The sequence below is a fragment of the Mauremys reevesii genome, linkage group 3, assembly GCF_016161935.1.
Source record: "Mauremys reevesii isolate NIE-2019 linkage group 3, ASM1616193v1, whole genome shotgun sequence".
Taxonomy (NCBI): domain Eukaryota; kingdom Metazoa; phylum Chordata; order Testudines; family Geoemydidae; genus Mauremys; species Mauremys reevesii.
The window spans coordinates 42,744,380-42,765,668 of record NC_052625.1 but is presented as its reverse complement, the minus strand read 5'-3'; the positions used below and the strand labels follow the sequence as shown (position 1 = coordinate 42,765,668).

The window sequence follows — 21,289 nt, the reverse complement described above, 5'->3', positions numbered from 1 at the left end:
CATTCTAGTGGTATAAGAATGGCCATACTGGGTCAGACCAAAGGTCAATCTAGCCCAGTATACTGTCTTCTGACAGTGGCAAATGCCAGTGCCCCAGAGGGAATGAACAGAACACGTAATCATCAAGTGATCCATCCCACTGCCCATTCCCAGCTTTTGGCAAACAGAGGCTAAGGACCACAGCTGCACGCAGTATTCAAGATGTGGGCATATTCTGGATTTATATAGAGGCCATATGATATCTTCTGTCTTATTATCTATCCCTTTCTTAATGATTCCCAACATGCTGTTGGCTTTTTTGGCTGCCGCTGCACATTGAGTGGATGTTTTCAGAGAACTATCCACGATGACTCCAAGATCTCTTTGAGTGGTAACAGCTAATTTAGACCCCATCATTTTATATGTATAGTTGGGATTATGTTTTCCAATGTGAATTACTTTGCATTTATCAACGTTGAATTTCATCTGCCATTTTGTTGCCCAGTTACCCAGTTTTGTGAGATCGTTTTGTAGCTCTTGGCAAGTGCCAAGCAGACTAACTATCTTGAATAGTTTTGTATCATCTGCAAATTTTTGCCACCTCCTGTTTACCCCTTTTTCCAGATCATTTATGAATATGTTGAACAGCACTGGTCCCAGTACAGACCCCTGGGGGGACACCATTATTTACCTCTCTCCAATCTAACCAAGAAATTCCATATTACGACGTCTCTGCCTCATTCACCACACACCTTCCAATTTTTGCAACAAATGAGTCAGAAGTACTAAAGGCCTCTTTCCCTAAACAACACTGCATGGCCCATCCTGTGCTTTGAATCAAACGGGAATAGTGGAAAAAAATAGCACGTGTTCATCTAATTAAAGATCGCATCACAATGCATATGCACAAGGGAGCCAAATTAAGGTTGCACAGACAACTTTAATACTGACATTTCCTACATTTTTTGCAATCTTAACTTTTTTTCTACATAAGTTTTTTGTGTGCAACTTCCCAGGTTTCTGAAAAAGCAAACTGAAATAACAGAAATTCCACCATTTGGAATCATATTGACACCCACGAGTCATCAGCAGAACTGAAATCCTTAGATTCACAGCACAGACCTTTGCCAATTGAGCTAATGCTGTATGGTGGCAGCAACAACAGGTTCTCATTCTCTGTGTGGACCAGCCACTAGAGGAAGATGAGACACACACTTTGCCAGTGGATTTCATAGATATTTGCTAACATTCTAGGTTCTGAAGGGGAGTGTGTTCTAGTGGTCACAGACCCTTCTGCTCCACTTTCCCCCAAGCCTGACTCCGTCCACCCCATTCCTTCTACCGTCCCTCTCCTGCCTCTTCCCTGCCCCCCCATCTCTTCACCCCAGTTCCCACCACTAGTCCCTTCCCCTAACCCAGGTCTTATTGCTTAGCCAACCCCCATCTCCACCCATGAGCTCCTCATCTCAGTCCCATTTTCGATACCAAGCAAGTCTCCCTATCTGGGCTTCCCATCTGAGTCTTGTATTCCCTCCACCCCAACTCCTAGGTCCAGTCAACTGCCCTGGTCTCCTCTCCTCAATTTCAATGCCCAATGATTCCTGGAACTTACGCCCCAGCTCCACATTCAATCTCAGTCTCTCTCACCCAGCCCATAACTCCCAGTCCTCCTAGTCTAGTCATTTCCCATTCCCACCCCCACCCCGTTCCCAATCGCAGTCATCTTAATCCAGGGGACTCTGCATTACACTCAGGCAGTTTCTTCCTCTAAACAATCTGAGAATCAGCAGTGGGAACACTGAAAGCACAGGGGAGAGAGTCTCCCTATTGTTAGTTGTGATGCTTGACCCTAAAATAGCCCACAGCACTCAGAAACAGCAACTGCTCAGAAAGTCCTGTTTGGCCTCTTGGAATGGAGCATGCCCAGTGCAGACAGAGTCTTCCGAGAATTTAGCTCACAAACTATAACAAGCTGTGACGTTATCTGATTAAAATAGGACCATATAGATAATTGTTGCAACCACTTTTATATATTTGCAGCAAATCTTGTACAAAGGTTGTCAAGTGAGGTGTCTATGAAAAGGTTATGATTTACTGGTTATGATTATGCTATCTGTATGCATGTATCATTTTTGTATTTGAAGTTATTATTGGCTCTATATCTGGATTTAAAATGTTCGCTCCTCGGGTACCACCCACAAGGTAGCTCGCCAGCACATCTTGGAGGGACCACTCAAGTTAAGTGACAGGTTTCAGAGTAGCAGCCATGTTAGTCTGTATCCGCAAAAAAAACAGGAGTACTTGTGGCACCTTAAAGACTAACAAATTTATTGTAGCGTGAGCTTTCGTGAGCTGCAGCTCACTTCTTCGGATGCATCCGAAGAAGTTTGTTAAAATAAAATAAATTTGTTAGTCTTTAAGGTGCCACAAGTACTCCTGTTTTTTTTTCAAGTTGAGTGGTTCATCAAGAAACACTTGGTTGACAATGGACCATGGGAGATGCCAATCTACATTGAGTGGACTGTCACGTAAATGTGCTGTCTGGAGTGTAGGTAATGGCTTCCTGCAATGACTAGGGAAATTGGGTATGAACATGTGACTTGCCCATGTGACTCCAAACTCCATTTTTTGCTGTAATTTTCCACAGTAAGAACAATGGAATGCCCTCCACATGGCAAAAGCTATAAAAGGCCCTGGAAACATCTCCATTTGGTCTTCAATTCTGCTTCTTACCTCTGAAGAACCTTTGCTACAAATTGAAGCTCTGAACAAAGGACTGAATGACCCATCCAAGCTGTGGATGCACTCCAGAGACTTGACTTAAACCAGCAATTTATTCCATCACTGCTACAAGCCTGAACCAAGAACTTTGCCATTACTGTATGGAATTGATTCCTTTAACCAATTTTAACTCTCACCTTTCTTTCTTTTAATAAATAAACTTTTGGATTTTAGATAATAAAGGATTGGCATCAGCATGATTTTTGGGTAAGATCTAAGTTACATATTGACCTGGGTGTGTGACTGGTCCTTTGGGATCAGAAGAACCTATTATTTAATTAGACTGGTTGTAAAGTACCACTCATCTCTGAATACAGTGCTTTTGGTGGTAATATCAGAACTGGAATCCCTGAGGAAACTGCCTTTATGTTTTCTTGTTAGCCAGTGTGATGAAACAGGAGTTTACTTTTATAAGCTATATCAAACCAGCCACAAAAGAATAACCACCAGTTCTGGGTTGTATTTGCCCTATTTCTCAGCAGTTAGTCCTGAATTTGGCATCCTCAGTTGTGACCCACTAAGGCATGGTTACAAAAGCCTATATTGAGTACTTACAAATTGCAATTTTCCCAGAGGTTTATAACTTGGTATAATTTGGGCAATTTTTCCACAGAAACAGCAAAAGGCACTTTTCTTACACCAGAACACCCCTCCCACACTCCCAAATTTCAAGCTCTTGCTCCATAGCAGGGAGGTGCAAAAGCATCTCAATGAAACTGTTATACGATTTATTTTTTTTTAAACATGGGCCAATTTATTTTTCCCTAATCTCATTCCTGGAACCAGCTGAAGTGTTTTAGCTGAAACTTAAACAAAACTGGAGCAAGGAGGCATGGCTGCCTTCTGAGACTGACAAGGAGGGACCACAACCTGCCCTCTGGTGGGCTGAGCCAGGAAGGCCATGCCCGGCCCACCGGAAGCAGAGGGGCAGGACAGGAGCCAGAAGTATAAAAGGCAGGCCCTGCAGCTCAGTTGGGCTGGAGCTGCCAAGGGAGACAGATGCGTCTCTTGTGATGCTGGAACCTGAAGAGTATCTCAACCATACTGAGAACTTGCTATAGCAACCGGCCAATCGAGATGCCGAGGAGTTGCAGTGGCTACCACTGGCCACCTGCCCTGGGAAAATAGAGGACACCCACAAAATGGAAGTACCACACAAAAGGGATGTAGGAAGTAGCCCAGGAAAACAAGACTACAGTCTGGTTGAGTCTTGGCTTGATTCTAGATCAGTGTGTTGTAGGCAGATCCCCACTGACCCAGTATTGCCCTGGACTAGGACCTGGTGGAGTAGAGTGGGCCTGGGTCCCCCTGCCATCCCACCCCTTGGATGGCAACCTCCCCATCTTTAGGCCAAGAGGCCTGTGTATTTTGGCCAGCTGCTAGAATAAGGACGCCTAACTATTTGATGCCTCCACCCTGCCTGAGGACCTGGGCCCCTAGACTTTTTTGCTGTTCTGCCCTGACTACAGGCCAGAACACTAGACTGTTTGGTGCTCCACCCTACCTGGGGCCTGGGTTCCAAGACTCTGTATTGCTCTACGCAGACTGATTGTTGCTCAGCCCATCTTAGAGGGCCCAAGTATCACAAACTGGTAATTTCCTCCTTTGATAGATTGCCACTTTAAGGGTGTGGCCTCCCTCTGAGATTGACAGGGAGGGACGGCCATACATGCCCCAAAAACCCAAAAATCTGACTAAAAAAGAGACACAGCATGGAAAATTTCGGCCTAAACAGTAGAAGTCTGGCAAAGTTATAAGCAACTGAAAACAGAATCTCATAATGGGAAATGTCAGGCAACTGTAACCATACATAGTGCTATCAACTCTATTTTGAATATGCATATATGACCATATCTTAAGTTACCATTTACTGGGTGAGTTGATGCCTTAGGATATTGCTAATGAGGTCACTAGTTTGAATCCAGTCCAGCTCAAATAGGGATAAGAGGTATTTTCCATTTTATGTCATTATATGTAGGGTTGCCAACTTTCTAATCGAACAGAACCCAAACCCCTTGCCCTGCCCCTACCACACCCCTTTCCAGAGGTCCCGCCCATTCCCTGGCCCTTCTCCAAGGCCATGCCCCCACTCGCTCTATCCCCCCTCCCTCCCTCCCTTTCACCGGGCTGGGGTAGGGGGTTGGGGTGTGGGAGGGAGGTGAGGGCTCCAGCTAGGGGTGCGGGCTCTGGGGTGGGGCCAGGGGTTTGGGGTGCGGGAGAGTTCTCCGGGCTGGATCAGGGGTTTAGGATGCAGGAGGGGGTGAGGGCTCCGGCTGGGGGTATGGGCTCTGGGGTGGGGTTGGAGATGAAGGGTTTGGGATGCAGGACGGGTCTGGGGCACAGGGTTGGGAGTGTGTGGGCTCCAGCAGGGATTCTGGGTGTGGGAGGGGACTCCGGTCTGGGGCAGGGGATTGGGCTGCAGGAGGGGGTTCGGGATCCTGGCAAGTGTTCGCCAGGTCCCTGCAGCCCCTAGATGCCACCCCCTGCAGATTCCATTGGTCGCGGCTCCCAGCCAATGAGAACTGCAGAACCAGCCCTCGGGGAGGGGGCAGTGGGCGGAGCCTCCCTGGCTGTCCATGCGTCTAGAGGCTGCAAGGACCTGGAAGCTGCTTCCAGGAGCCTAGTAAAGCCAGGGCAGGCAGGGAGCCTGCCTTAACCCAGGGCACCCCGCTGTGCCGCCGACTGGACTTATAACGGCCCGGTCAGCAGTGCGGGCCAAAGTCACCAGGGTCCCTTTTTGACCGGGCATTCCAGGAAAAAAATCAGATGCCTGGCAACCCTAACTATATGAAATCAGTTTCATAGGTTCCAATTCCATCTCTCACATCATAAACTCACCAGTATGCTTTGTTCTAACTGGTAGATTCAGCAGAGGAGTGATGACCTGCACATGACATGGAGAAGGACCCCCTGCTATCTCTAAAGTAAGTTTTTGCCTGCCTCTCCCTCAGATCAGGGTTGAAATATGCTGGCAGAACAATGTGTATAGGACATTTGCCCAGCTGCTCCCCAGATTTTCATTTATCAGGCTCTCACCAACTGATGCCTTTCACCAGCAATGAATCCACATACTTATAAGTATACATTTCATCTTAAAAATTAAGTTACTTGCAAATATGAAATTTAGCTCATTAAATAATTTGCGTAGTGTCACATATGTACATATTTTATAAGCTCAGTATGCTAAAAACACATCACAAAGCATATTTACCAACAGCACATATAAGAAATCTCTCTGTATCAGATTAATCTTCCTTAAGACAAGTCATAGAAATAATTTAGTAAAGTGCCAAGTTTTTAAATTTTTAAGTCTACAGGGTTCTTAATTACCTCTTGTCAGTGATTATTCTATCCTAAAATTACTGTGTTATTTAAGCAGAAAACAAATGCTGGGAAATTTTTCTACCACAGTACAAATATATCAAAAATTCAGTTTTTTGTTTATCATATGCCTTCAAAATCCCATCCTGAATGTTTTCTGCAGACCTTAAAAAACTGTTTTCTAGATAGTCTTAAAAAGTGCACAAAAGAATTTAAACTGCTTTCAAAGAATAAAGAAGATTAATTTTGGATTTTTGTTGTTTCTGAGAGAATATTGTAATCGCAAATAAAATGTTAGAAAAATAAATTTAAATATTAAGCTCACATATATGTTTCCTAATCCACATGCAATAAGGGCAACACAGATGCTTTGAAGCTGTTCCTAGACAATATAGTACAGTTTGCGGCACTAAGTGTTCTCTTACACATTCTGACCAGGACCACTGAAATAAACAGACTTTTAGGAACATTCTAGAGCCAAAGACTAGAGAAAAATTCCCAGTACCCGACAGAAACCACACAAAGTACTTCAGAAAATGCAAAATAGTTTTTATTTGGAAAAAAGAAAATTTAGAACAAACGACAGAGATTTAATCATGAGTACTAGAATAGACTCAGACTTGAAGATCAGAGGTGACCATCATGATCATCTAATCTAACCTCCTACACACCCAGTCATTCCCGTAATAGACCCCTAACCTCTAGCCGAGTTTCTGAAGTCCTCAAATCATGGTACTCCACACTGGTACTTAACTTTAACTCCTTTTCCACCCTGGTATTTATCCCTCTGAAGTACTCATATCTCCCCTCAGCTTTCTTTTAGTTAGGTTAAACAAGCCAAACTCTTTGAGTCTCCAATTACAGAAAAAAATTAACTGGTTTTCAATAAATATCATTGCAATTAGAGAATAAATTACCTAGAAAATAAAATATACTGTAAAGTGATCTCATTTAAAAGGAAGAATTGTTCTAGTTCTAGTGAAGTCTGTAAATTAGGAGATAAAAGTAGTATGTAGAAAAAGATGCAGGAAAGGCCTAATGGAAAAATTTGATGAAAGACACCTCACCTTTTTCTGGTGTCTTCTTGCTACTTACTTCTCTTGAAATCTTTTCTGATTCCTTATAGTTTCTCTTTTTACCTTCTTTAGAAAATGTGGTTGTTGCATTTTCTTCATGTTTCACTATGGTTTGTTCATTACCATCTGAAAAAGTTTTGTATTTCTTTGCTTTTACTTCATTAACATAATCAGGATGATCACTCGGTGTCTTTTTAAAATTTGATTCTGGTAATCTCTGCTTTGGTAGGTCATTTGCTTTTGCTTCTGAATCCTTGTATCCATCTGTACAGGGCTGCTCTTTGGGGTCCTGAAAATCAATCGCTGAAAACCTGGATTTGACTTTTCTATTCAAGTGAGCCTTAGAATTCTCCAGTACTGCATGTAACCCATTGCCTGAGTCTTTAATAATAGGTTCATCTGTTATAAATTTGTTACTATTCAAATTATTATCCTTTGAAAACTTTTCATTTTCCAAGTATTTATTTCCAGTGGCTCCTTTGCTTTTAACATGTCTTCCTACTTTTTTCATGTCTTCAGATGCTTCCATATTATTAGAATGTTTGTTAGCATCTCCCCGTTTTAATTGATTGTTTCTTTTGTCCTGGACATGAACTGACATTCTAGCTTGATTCAACTCTTGTTTTAAAGAATCTGATGAATCAGAATAATGAGTCTGCTTATGTTTATCTTCTTCAACATATCTTTTTTCCTTCATATTAGTTTCCTTAGACTCTGCTAATGATGTTATATTTTCCTCTCTAATAAGCATAGATTTATCCTCTTGCATTCTAGAGTTTTCATCTTCTGTGCGAAGGCCATTTATCATGCTTGTTACCTGCTCTGTGACTGAATCAGCTACAGTATAGCTGACCTCTCCAATAGCACTGGTCAGATCATCTACAGCATTACTAAGAGAGTCAACCAAAGAAGACACAGAAGGAAGGCTCAGATTTTGTTGAAAGTTTTTGAAAAATGCCATTTGTCCAATCTTAACCAACAAATTATTTTTGGTAGAAAGTTCTTCAGTTTTGTGAATTTGTCACCCACCCAAAAGACTCAATTTTACATTTATCTAGTTTTGCTGTCCAAAAGCCTACTATATAACTTGCAGCCACTGCAGCTTTGTTCTTGCCCAAAATTCTATATGTACTGAAGGAAATAATAAATTGAAGTAAAAAAATCTTTGAAATGAAGCCAAGATCAACTAGCTCAAAACAATATTTTTCCATTGCAAAATAAGTAGTCTTTCATCAAAGTTCAGTATCAACTAGCCATAATACAATGAGTATTTGTTTTCAAAAATACAACAAAACAAGGGGAAAATGTGTATTTTATTCAATACCTGCAAAGAAGAAGTTTTAAACACTTTAAAATTATGTACTTTTACCAAATTAATTCACACTGCAATGAACTACTGTAGATTAACATAATAGCTGCACAATAGCACATACCCCAAAGGGTTTCCTCAGCTCAAACCATTTGTTGCTTTCTAAGCAATGTGAGATACTTTGGGTCACAGACAATTGTTCCACAGCTGGAAGGAGAGAAAGAAGCCCTAGCCCCTGCCCCAGAAAACAAAACCTACTCCTCCCTTTTGGGAAGCAACTTTCAAGAAGGCAGGAAAGAAGAACAGCCCAAGTAAAATAAACATATCATCTCCCATACTCTATAGCTCCTTATCCCAGGCCCGTCTCTTCTTTACAAGAGAGCCAACAAAGCCAGCTGGAATTCTTCCAGCCCAAAGGCCATTTTACCAATCTCCAATCCCAGAGAAATACAAAATTCATAACCCTGATAGAGTAGTTTCTCTATTATTAAATTTTTTTGGACAGTCAGGATCCAGTAAGCCAAAGATAGTATCCAATCTTCCATATAGACAAGCTCTAGATATGAGTTATTAGCCACCAAGAGAAACCCTTGTGTTTTCTGGTGAGTGATTTCCTTGAAAATTCTTCCCTGACTAACTGAATGAGCCACCTCCTGTGCAAGGACACTGAAGGACTTACTCAGCATGCAGAGTACAATCTCCAACAATGTAGTTCACCTACATCTATTTGAGATGGGCAATTATAGACAACCATGCAATATTTCAATTGGCATTATGCATCCAATATCAAGGAGCATAGGGAGGGAAAAGTATCTTCTCATAAGCCAGGGGTTCTCAAACTGGAGGTCGGGACCCCTCAGGGGATCACAAGGTTATTACATGGGGGGTCACAAGCTGTCAGACCCCACTTTGCCTCTAGCATTTATAATGGTGTTAAATATATTTAAAAAGTATTTTTAATTTATAAGGATGGGGGTCACACTAAGAGGCTTCCTATGTGAAAGGGGTCACCAGTACAAATGTTTGAGAACCACTGTCATAAGCAAAGATAATCTCTTTGGCTATATAGCCATGGAGAACTGTAAAGTTTCTGGGGGCAAGCAGTCACAGAGGCTGCCTTTCCTCCAAATAGCAAACAGTCATCATAAACTTTTATACATATAACAGGTCTCTTTCATTTGGTCCATTTTGTATTACTCTGTGAAAGTGTCTATTAACTTTTACAGAATTAAACTGAGTAGAATATATTTCAGATACTTACAAAGTTTGTCTTGTGAATTCTTCCTTACATTGTATCCTGAATCAAGGTCTGGGAAGCCACCAACATTTTCAAAACACATCTTCTTATTAATATATAGAAAAAGAAGCAACATGAGGATAATGAACACTCCAACAGCTGACAGAAATCCAACTGCCTCAGGAGATACTAAAAGAAATAAAAAGAAAAAAAAATCTACAATAGATTTCAGAATATGATGGTTCAATAACTGATACCTACAGCGTCTCTAATGTATATGCAAGGTTACTAAAATAAAATTATACTACTTCAGTTTTGATGTATTTTAGATATGGTGTTAAAAAAAAGTGATCAGCTGATTAACCTACTACACCTCTACTTTGATATAACGTGACCCAATATAACACCAATTTGGATACAACACCATAAAGCAGTGCTCGGGGGGGGGAGGCTGCTCACTGTGGTGGATCAAAGCAAGTTCAACATAACGCGGTTTCACCTATAATGCGGTAAGATTTTTTGGCTCCCGAGGACAGTGTTCTATCGAGGTACAGATGTATTTTCTTATAGTCATCCAACATGTCCTAAATTAGTTCTCATGTAAGAGACGTCACACAGATTTGCCAAAAATAAAGGTATTTAACATCTCTGGCATCATTTTGAATATTTGTCTTACCATGTCATGTTATACAGTTTTTCATCACATCTTGATGAACTTCAGCTAGTCTACCAGAAATTGAAAACAGAATCAACTCCTTTCACATTGATCAGTATGTGCACAAACATTATTTTTTTTATTGGAAATATAGATTGTTACTAAAAAGGTACATCCATACTGTGAAAATTCCAGAACAATGTACACGTACAGAAGAGCCCTGAATTCTGTAATGATTATATTGAATAGGCATGGAGGAAATACTCAACTTCAAGAAACCCAGCTCATACCTACCAACAGCCAAGGTATGTTGAATCAGAATGTTTGATTGATTAACCTAATGAAAACATTACAAACATATGAACTCATTTCTGAGAGGAGAGGTTACTTACCTGTGCAGTAAATGGAGTTCATCAAGGTGCGCATGTACCCAATGCACCTTCAATCAGAGATTTTTTGTTGTTGTTGCCAGAACTGTCTGCTTAATCCATGCATATGCCTTAAATATCCTCATGCACTTTATCGAGGATACGTAGGCTAATGTGGGACCAACTGCCAATCCAGTTCCTTTTCTACCATGGAACCCAGCCTAAACTAGGGACTTTGAAGCAGATGGGAGGGAAGGTGGGTTGTGAAGCACGATGCAGATAAGTAACCACTCCTTTGCTTGTCCCTGTGGCTGCTCTATTCTAGGTGCCACCCATACAGGGATTCAACTATGAAGGTAGGTGTTTCAGAGTTCTATCGAAGACAGACTAAAATACAGCCACCTCAAATGAAGCATCTGCTCTAGCAACCTGTATGTGTAGTTGCCTTACAGATGTCAACAACAGGAGTTTTTCCTCAACAAGGCTGTTGAAATGGACTGAGCTTGCTGAATGGGCTCCAAGGTTAGGAGGGGAATCTACAGTCATGATTTCTTAACATGTCTTATACACCCTGAAAATTACTTAGTCTCTGTGTGGAGATAGGGATATCCCTAATCCTTTCCACAAAGAAAATTAAAAAGCCTCAGGGAGTTTCTGAAGGGTCTGTTCTCTGAAGATAAAAAGCCAACACAGAATGTCTAATAGACGTAACCTACCTTCCTCATGATTGACATGAGGTTTGGGAGAATACTAGTAACTGAAAGCAAGTCTACACTATCAACTTTTGCTGACTCAAGTTATGTCAGCATAAAGCCACCACGGTCAGTAGATCGCTTGTGTGCATGCATAGTTGGCTCCTTGCATCAGTGCTGCACATTCTCACCAGAAGTGCTTGTGCCAATGCACCATGGGTAAGTATTGCTGTGTGCAACCCACCACCATCATGTGCATAGTCCTTTGGGAAGCTTTGGCAATGCATGGTGAGGCACTCACAGAAACAAATGGCACAGGGATGACAGAGCAAGAGGTCAATTTCCCAGCATGCAAAGAATGGTTTCACGAGTGCCAAAAGGACCATATTAAGCTCCCAAACCAGAGATGTCTCCCTAATAGGTAGAAAAAATATATAATCACCTCTTAAGAAAACTAGATTTTGTACTCAAAAAAATACGGCAAAGCTTTCCAATGGATGGTGAAAGACATTAATGGCTGCCAAATATACCCTTATGAAACTTGTGTATGAAGAGTTCTTTTGCTGCCTTGATGTAAAAGATCGGACAGTGCTGTTAACTGTATCAATAGTCAGGCTGAGACAAAAGGATTAAAGATATGGGCCAATTTAGTCTATGTAACTGCTATACTAGTTGTACTTAATGCTAGTTTATACTTAATGCATACTAATGTATATATGGAGCAGATAATATCTATTTTTAATTTATATTATATATATTAATTTATATTATATATATGCTAGTTGGCATATATTGGTCACCAGGCCTCCACTTGTAACCTTGCTAATTGTTATAGCAAAAGGTGATACCTTTGCCAAATTAATGTGTGAAACTGTGGGGAGGGCCTTTAAACATAATTTAAAATGTTTTACCCCTGCATAAGTGGCAATACATAATGAACACAGTTAAAATTAATACACCTTTAACCACAAGTAAAGCTTTAAATGGAACTTGTGTCCAAATGAGAAATTAATATTTTAAGATCCCCATCATGGATAAGGTCTGCCTTGTGCATGTCATTGCTAATCTAAATAACGTGTATGTCTTTTGTGTCTAGTAATGTTTTTAAATTTAAATGAGTGAATTAATATGCATGTTAAAGACTCACTTTTGATAACAGCTTTATTTTGAAATTGGAATAGGCATTATTACAGTGTCCCCCACAGTGCTACATACATGAAGAGTAAAACAGAAATTTGGAGTAGTAACATTACAAGTCAGGCTTCCATACTGTCCATCCATCTTAAAGGTTACCCTTACTGCGGGTTGTCGCCATTTGGTAAGCTTCACTGGGCAGGAGACAGGAGCAGCTCAGCTTCTCTGTTCCATTGTACTGGCCTGAACCATTATGGCCATACTGGAGTCGCAATCTCAAAAACATTGCATTGGCACATGTATTGATCTCTCTTAGTGGAACACGCAAGGTATGTGCAGTGCTCTCCAGGTGTGTGTTGCTGTGCGATACCAATAGTGAAGCTAAATCCAATCACCCCTCGTAGATGCCATCTTTTAGGTAACCTACTAAATGGACAGTAACCAAGTTATCAAATATTGTAATAATAATGTAAAAAAAATCATACATGGAATCAGACATTGAGCAAGACTGTTTTGAACAACATATGGCTTGATTAGGATGTGATATCATTGACATCAAATTACAAAAAGTCTTCTACCCAGCCATTGAGTCTTGTGCATGTTCCTGATAAGATGCTATTATATTAACAAAGAATACAGTAATGATACATTTGCTTTTACACAATAGCGAAATTCAGTCACATTCCACTAAGAAAGGGAATTTGCCTACATGATTCAACGCACTACCGGTTTACCATAGTTTTTGTTAGACACTGAGGGAAATAGCAGTTAGCTAACTGTTCATCACTAATAAGGTCATGCAGTTTTCCTTTCTCAATATTCCCTAATGAATTGGTTATGGTAGTTAACATGTAATTCCCATAAGCAGTACAAATATTTATTTACCTTCCTGATTTTCCTTTACATTTTTATTTGTTGGAATTAATTTATTAAATTTTGCTTGTGTTAGGTTAAACAGGTTAGCAATGTTGTGCATATTATACACCACATACTTTTTTTGTTTTTAGTAGCTACACCTCAATGCCATGAATTATGGATTTAGAGAGAGAGTTTCCAGTTCTTGATGCTCAAAACCACTAATGTGGGTGAGGTTTATACATACATATTTTTCATATTATCCCTGTTCCCAATAGATATTCCAGATTCAAATAATCCTGAAATGTAACCAATAATTCCATCTAGATTGTGGAGTCTCCTGTTTTGAAATATACTAGACTGCTGAACAGTCTTTTGCCCGACCATTGAGTCTTGTGCACCTTCCTGATAAGATGTTATTATACAATTATCAAAGAAGTATACAGTCATAATCCATTTGCTTTTCCACAATAACCAAATTCAGCCATATTCCACTGAGAATGATTTAAAAGTACAGGTATATGCATAAACTAATTTTGCTTAACAATATACAGTTTAAACAACAATTAGGCCTGGCTGGGCTAGTGGTCTTTGTAATGTCTCTATAGTCGATTGCATACTCAGTTGTCCATATATAGTATGTTGAAGTGTAGTTGTCCAGTCTTATTTATAAACACACTATCTTTTCTTCTTCCAATGCCTAGGGCATCTTCACTAATATGTCTTCTGGCAGTGGGATGTTGGTTAACTTTTTTTTTTTTAAACTTATATTTCCCTTGTTTTCAGTAAACCAAATTTATATACAGATTAACTTAGTTCATTTACAATATAATAGGGATCAAGTCACTTATAACACAAACTACACTTTGGTACAGCATATGACAACAATGACCTGGTTATGTTAATCTAATTTTTTTCCCCAATTATTAAAATGGTTTTGATTTTTATTCTGATTTTTCCAATTCTTTAGCACAAATTAAACATGATTTAGATGCTTTTGCAGTTTTTGCATAAAAACATTCATTATAACTCCTTCAATATGTGCACTACTAGTTTTTTAAAACAGATATAGTGCTTGACTGCTAAAATAGATGCTCGCAATCTTCTGTGAGAACATGCATTGCTCTCCCTTGTTGAGCACTATTTTAGCTAGGGAGTTAGTCACAGAATTTTTACCCAAGCTTTTTAGAATTAATCTGCTTGTGGTAGCAATTAAATTTTTGTTAAATATTAGAAAGTATAAACCTTATAACCAATACTTTTTCTTAGCATAACACAAAATAGTATAAAAATTAAACCAAAATGAAGTTTACATGCAGATTTATGCAAGCACTTGAGGGCATTAAACTTTCATGACATTTGCTTGTGCTTAGAAGACAAAGTTAGAGACCTGCTGAAATTGTTTGGTCAGCTCTAACATTTTGCAACATAATCAGATATAGCAACAATGTTGAACAATATATATTATCCTATTTATATCTATATTTTAATATTTAATAAAGGGGCTAAATAAGTTTATAGACGCTTTATTAAAATATGATTTTATTAATACCTTTACATTAATGTTGAAGTAATAAGGTAATATTAGAGGTTTTGCCCCTACAGGAGCATTTTTCAAACTGGGGTCCGTGGACCCCTGGGGGTGGCCCAAGGGTACTCCAGAGGGTCAACTCCTCCCCCCACCCCGCATCTCCAGGAAGCTCCTGAAGCCAAACCAGGAGATTTTAGGCGCTAAAAGTCCAGCAGCGCAGTGGGGCTAAGGCAGGCTCCCTACCTGCCCTGGCTCCACTCTGCGCCACTCCCGGAAGCGGTCACCACGTCCCTGTGGCCATGTGGCCCTTGGGCACTGTCCCCCCATCCAGAGCACCAACTCTGCAGCCCCCATTGGCTAGGAACTGTGGGGGCAGTGCCTGCAGGCAGAGACGGTGCATGGAGAACCCCTGCCTAGGAGCTGCTGCCAAGGAGATGTGACAGTCGCTTTCGGGAGCCGCCCGGGGCAAGCACTGCCCAACCCACGCTGAACTTCTCACCCCCTCCCACATCCCAACCTCCTGCCCCAACCCAGAGCCCTCACCCAAACTTCCTCCTAAAGCTGCACCCTGCACCTCCTCCCGAACCCAAACTCTCTCCCAGAGTCCGCACCCACCTCCTGCAACCCAACCCCCTACCACAGCCTGGTGAAAGTGAGTGAGGATCAGGGAGAGCAAGTGACAGAGGGAGGCGGGATGGAAAGAGCAGGGGTGGGAAGAGGTGGGGTGGGGACAGGGTCTTGAGATCAGCAGGGGGACTTAGGGGTCCCCAAAAAATTTTTAAATCAGAATGGGGGCCCTTGGGTTACTAAAGTTTGAGAACTGCTGCCCTACTGTTTTTTTCTCCTTTGATCAAAAAGCTTTTAAATTAAAAAAACCTTTTTGTTTGAAATTGCATTATTTATTAAGACTGAAATATATGTACATATATTTATCACTGCAGCCTTTTTGAGCTTTTCAGAAAATTTTTAATTTAATGATGGTTATGATCCAGCCTTAATATTAAATAGTATGATACCACTTATATTAATTTTTTTAATTATGAGTATAAATTTGGCTTTTTTGCAACAAAAATTAGTCAAGTGACACACAACATAAGACAATATACATGACAAAGGGCAAACTTACAATTACAATGGTGCCAAAATTGTATTTATAGCAATACAAGATAAGGCATTAAGACCTTAAAGTTATTAAGGCAACACATTTTGGAAAGCAAAAACAGTAAACAAAAGAATTAAACACTTAATCAGCAAGTTTTTATTTAAACTTGTAATAAGCATTGATAAAAATCTCTATTAAGCTATTTGCCCACTTTGTTGTACAGTATTAATTAAGTTAACTTAAGGCAATTTCCATTACTTGTTACTTTTATCTTAAGAATACTGCTATACAGAAATATGGAAAACACGTTTCTTATATTAGTGGCTAGGATTTGAAGCAAAGTTAGCATTTCTGTTGCTTGGTAACTATATCTTCAAGAAGGTTGAGTATCTTCAGATGCTACATCCCTGAAGAGCTAAAATCAATTTACTGGACTTATAAACTTTTTATCTTAACCATTTTGATGGTTTCTTTGGGTTTTTTTTCCAGCTTCTCCATTGCTCTTTCTGCAACAGAGATTTCTGTAACAACTATAAACTTTTAACTTTTAAAAGAAAGGGAGGGCAGAAATGAGGAGAAAGCAATGTGGGAAGGGAGAGTGACATCAGCCAAGAGAGATTAATTGAGGGCATTTCAAAGTACAGGCAGCGGCACCAAGTTTAGCAAACTGAGGAAGGACAAAAGAAAAACTGGACCTGTACAGAAAAATATTGGAGATAAAAGTTATATTACTAGCTCTAAGAAGGGAGTGGGGTTCTGTGGCTTAGAGTAGGGGGGGTGGAAAGGAGGAACTCTCATTTTTAACCCCCTCTGGTGAAGGGTGGGGCTTGCTATCTGTTCCCACAAAATCTGAAATTGTTCCCAAATGCCTTACTTTTGTCTTTTAATGGATTATAGAAGTGCTCTTCTTCTTGCTGTAATTAACTAGGTTTGGGCAACCGCAAACAGATTTAAGATTTTTAGTCTGTCTTCAACAGCCTAATTTTTCTCCCTTTCGTTGGCTGCATCTTGTCCGACAATTTCCTAGTCTTCCCTGCATTTCTTGTAAACTGTGAGCAAGAGGGATATTACAGATGCTTATACCTTCCACTTGCTGTTTTAATTTACTATTTTGATCTTTTTCTAGTTTTAACCCTTCTCTTAGTTCTTTGTTTTCTTATTTAACTTTTACTCCATCTAATGAAACCTGGGGGTCATTTATGTGCTTCATGTCCTGCAAAAATGAACTGCCCCTATATTTAGTTACTGAAATTTTTGTTTAAAAAAAAAAAAAAAGTAGCTCATTATTTACAGCTATCATAATTGCTACTTCTTGGACTTTGGCACTTCACCATTTTTGCCCAGAAAGTTTCACTTGTAATTAATCTTTCTATATAGTTAAAGAATGGCTTTTCGCCCAGGAATTCCTAAAGCATTGGCATTTTGCCTAGACTGCTTTATCATGCACTTTCTATAAAACCAGTTACTTTTAAATAGGAGTTCCACAGGAGTAATGCTTATTATATCTTTTTTTAAAATCACAGCAGCACCTCCTGTGCGTACTGGAATTGTGGGAGCGCTTATAGCACTCATCAGTCCAGCCACGGCCAGCTTCATTAGTGTACGTGAGATTAATGAACACTAGAGTCCCACGCCTCACTGAACGTTAACCCCTTCCAAGCAGTTAGGTCATGACCCTACACTGCTTGGTTCGATTGACATTTTGGTTAGATGGCTTCTGGCTAGGCTCACCACTTTGTCGATAAACTTTATAATCAATTGTTTGAACACACTTTGGTTCAGTATGAAATATACTCAAGAGACAAAATAACCAGTGTCAGTCAGGTTTATAAGCCAATAATAATATAATACAGGAAAAGGGTTCTCTATACATTACCAGTCTTCAGCTATGTTACTCTTACCTTATGCAGAAGCTGTGCTCCCAAAATTACACAGTTCAGCTGGTATTATTTATGATGATTTTGCAAGTTACACACCTCTTTACACATCACTAAAATCCAACCCATCAGTTTATCCCAGTTCCCTAACTTCTTGTTTTGTTCCTTCCTTATTTTTGTTTTGGATACTAGCATTCCAGGTACTGGTTCGTGAAGGTATTTCCCTAGGTTGTATTAAGACACTGAATGAATATATCTACTTGTGCCAAAACTTACTTCAAATAATGCAAGGTATTATGGGATATTTAACATAAGAGAACTGGATTGTAGCAAACGTATAGGCCAATTGTAGGCTTTGCTTTATAACTGCTATGCTATTTGTGCTTAATGCAAACTAACGTATATATGCTATTTATTTTTATATATATGCTAGCTAGCTTATATTGGTCATCACTGCAATGCAAAAGGTACAGATGCACTGAGTCAAAAAAATTGCCAATTCTCAGGTTATTGATAGCTTTGCATGCCCAGGGTTCCTAAATTGTACAGGGGCAACTAATGGGATCTATGTGCCTGCCATTTGCTCCCCACCAGGCCTCAAGTCTATAAACAGAAAGGGATATTTCTCCACAGTGTTACAAGGCTTGGTTGTGGCTGGTTCACAGACATTAATGAAGTGTTAGGATCTTTTCCAGAACTCCCAACTGTTTGCCTTAATGAATAATGGAGGATTTGTCCCCAGGATCACTATCAACATTAATGATGTTGAGATTAAGCCTGTCATTCTGGAAAACGCCACTTATCTTCTGCTTCCCTTGCTGATGAAGCCATATAGAAGAAAGGAACTGTTCAACCATACCTTGAGCAGTTGCAGGATGACAACGTGCATCTGGCAGATTGAAAGGAAGGTGCTCTCTCATGACAAGGTTAGAGGCAGAGCAATATCTGCCTCAGATTACAAATGCATGCTGTATTTTGCACAATAGAGAGAGCAAGTGGCAGAGCCTCAAGAATAGGTGAGAGGCAATGGTGCAGAGGTTTGCTAGGCAGTCTGAGCAGCCCGTAAGGCATCTATTGCAAAGTGCAAATTGCCACAGCACAATATCAGGCATGTCCTTTGCTCTTTCTTTAAGGCTAGGGTTTGAAAACATTCTGCTGTGCTGTCAGTAGTAATTTAGGGGAGGGGAAGTGTTATATGTTTGTTGAGTACTGGAGATGATTTCATGAATTTTTATAAAATCATACAGTGCTGGTGTGGCACATTTAGGTTTTATCATATATTTCACATTTTGAGGAGGCTCTTATGATTTTTTAAAACCAAATACAGTGCTCTTATGTGGAAACTGGGAGTCTTGGTGTATTCCATGCACTGTAGTTTCTTTAAGGTACATTTAATGGTCTTTATTGTATAAATTGTGCCAGTACAAAACATAGAAAAATAAAACTTGGATAACATTTCAAATTGACAGACAAACATTATACACAACCTGAAAGATACAATGTGCGACTAAGGAACATTTACAAACAATGCAATGGGGAAGAGGCAGCACACACTCCTGGTCACAGGCATATGAAGGTCTTAATTCTCCTTCTGATCGCCCTGCCTTAGGGGCTAAAGCAGTGTGGGAGAACAGCCTCTGTTGCAGTGGAGGGTTCAAATAAGCTTGGCTCTCATGCACTGCTGTTCTTGCCACCATGTGCTGGGACTTGAGAGGGAATGGCCACTGACTACAAGGTTGTGGGGCAACCACAGGGTACATCTGTTGCTGATCCCAGTAATCAGTGTTATCTAAGGGTTGGAGAACATGACAGTGTCCTGCTTGAGGATTCTGCATTGCCTATTGGCCTAGCAGTAATATATGTTCCAGCAAAGTATTTTGCCTGTTAATTGCCTCCAGGAGCTTCCTCTGCATGTCCCAATTCTTCTCTACAGCATCCTTGGTCAGGGCAATGCTAATCCAGGTCAGGTCCATGCTGTCTCTGGCCAGCTGCCTATCCTTCTCCCACTAAAAACAGCAAAACACCCTTCTGGTGCTTGGTGGCTTTGCATTTGTTCTACACTGAAAACTTATATCGATATAGCTACGCCTCTGAGGGGTGTGAAAAATCCACAGCCCTCAGAGACGTAGCTATTCCAAACTAACCCCGATGCAGACAGTACTAAGTTGACAGAAGAATTCTTCTGTTGACCTAGATACTGCCTCTCAGGAAGATGGATTAACTACAGTAAGGAAAACCCCTCCTGTTGCTGTAGTGAGTGTTCACGCTGAAGCACTGCCACTGCAGCATTTCAAGTGTAGACATACCCTACGAGTCCATCAGGAGAACTCCAAACATCTCCTCTTTTGACATCCATTTCTTCCCTCTCAAATTTGCCAGCTGTTGATAAAGGACCTATCCTTGAGGGTCTCACCAAATCAGGTGCAATAGCTGGGGGAAGGGTTTAAAAAAAAAAAAAAAACCACCAAGTAGTTATTGTTCAGATTAGTACTATTTCAGTAGAAGGAAAGTATTCCCTCTATTTCTGAATTTCATCTGGAGATTCATCCCAGTCTTGGAAGACTTCAGACAGGGTAAGTCGTGCTCATCCTTGCTCCTCTTATGCATGTGTGTCCTACTCTACGGGTATGTCTACACTACAGGATTATTCCGAATTTACATAAACCGGTTTAGCAAAACAGATTGTATAAAATCGAGTGCGCGCGGCCACACTAAACACATTAAATCAGTGGTGTGCGTCCACGGTCCGAGGCTAGCGTCGATTTCTGGAGTGTTGCACTGTGGGTAGCTATTCCGTAGCTATCCCATAGTTCCCGCAGCCTACCCCGCCCCTTGGAATTTCCGGGTTGAGATCCCAGTGCCTGATGGGGCAAAAATCATTGTCGCAGGTGGTTCTGGGTAAATGTCGTCAGTCACTCCTTCCTCTGGGAAAGCAACGGCAGACAAGCATTTCGCGCCTTTTTTCCCTGGATTGCCCTGGCAGATGCCATAGCATGGCAATCATGGAGCCTGTTTTGCCTTTTGTGACTGTCACCGTATGTGTACTAGATGCCTCTCACAGACGCGATTCAGCAGCGCTACACAGAAGCATGCTTTTGCATGACAGCAGAGATGGTTACCAGCCATACTGTACCATCTACAATACCATAAATTGGTAATAAGATGATCATGGTTACCAGTCCTTTTGCACCATTTGCTGCTGTCATAAGTGCCCCTGGCTAAGATCAGCCAGGGGCGCAAAATGACTCCCTGAGTCAATCCCTCCTTTTTGGTATCTAAAAATAGAATCAGTCCTGCCTAGAATATGGGCAAGTGTACTAGAGAACCACTGTATCAGAGAGCACAGCTGCTTTGTGTCAGATCCTGCAGAAA

At 40.5% G+C, this 21,289-nt stretch overlaps 1 protein-coding gene across 15 annotated transcripts in view; it reads right to left on the bottom strand.

Annotated features, from left to right (window-relative positions):
• SYT14 (synaptotagmin 14) overlaps positions 1–21,289 on the bottom strand; it is a 240,071-nt gene that overhangs the window by 133,632 nt on the left and 85,150 nt on the right. For 12 of the 15 annotated variants that reach the window (XM_039532412.1, XM_039532418.1, XM_039532422.1 and 9 more), the window contains one exon: positions 9,728–9,892. In XM_039532412.1, the coding sequence (XP_039388346.1) occupies positions 9,728–9,892 (165 nt within the window). Of the gene's footprint in view, positions 1–7,148; positions 8,482–9,727; positions 9,893–21,289 lie in introns of those variants that run through there. The other 3 variants (XM_039532410.1, XM_039532409.1, XM_039532411.1) reach the window with 1 other exon arrangement.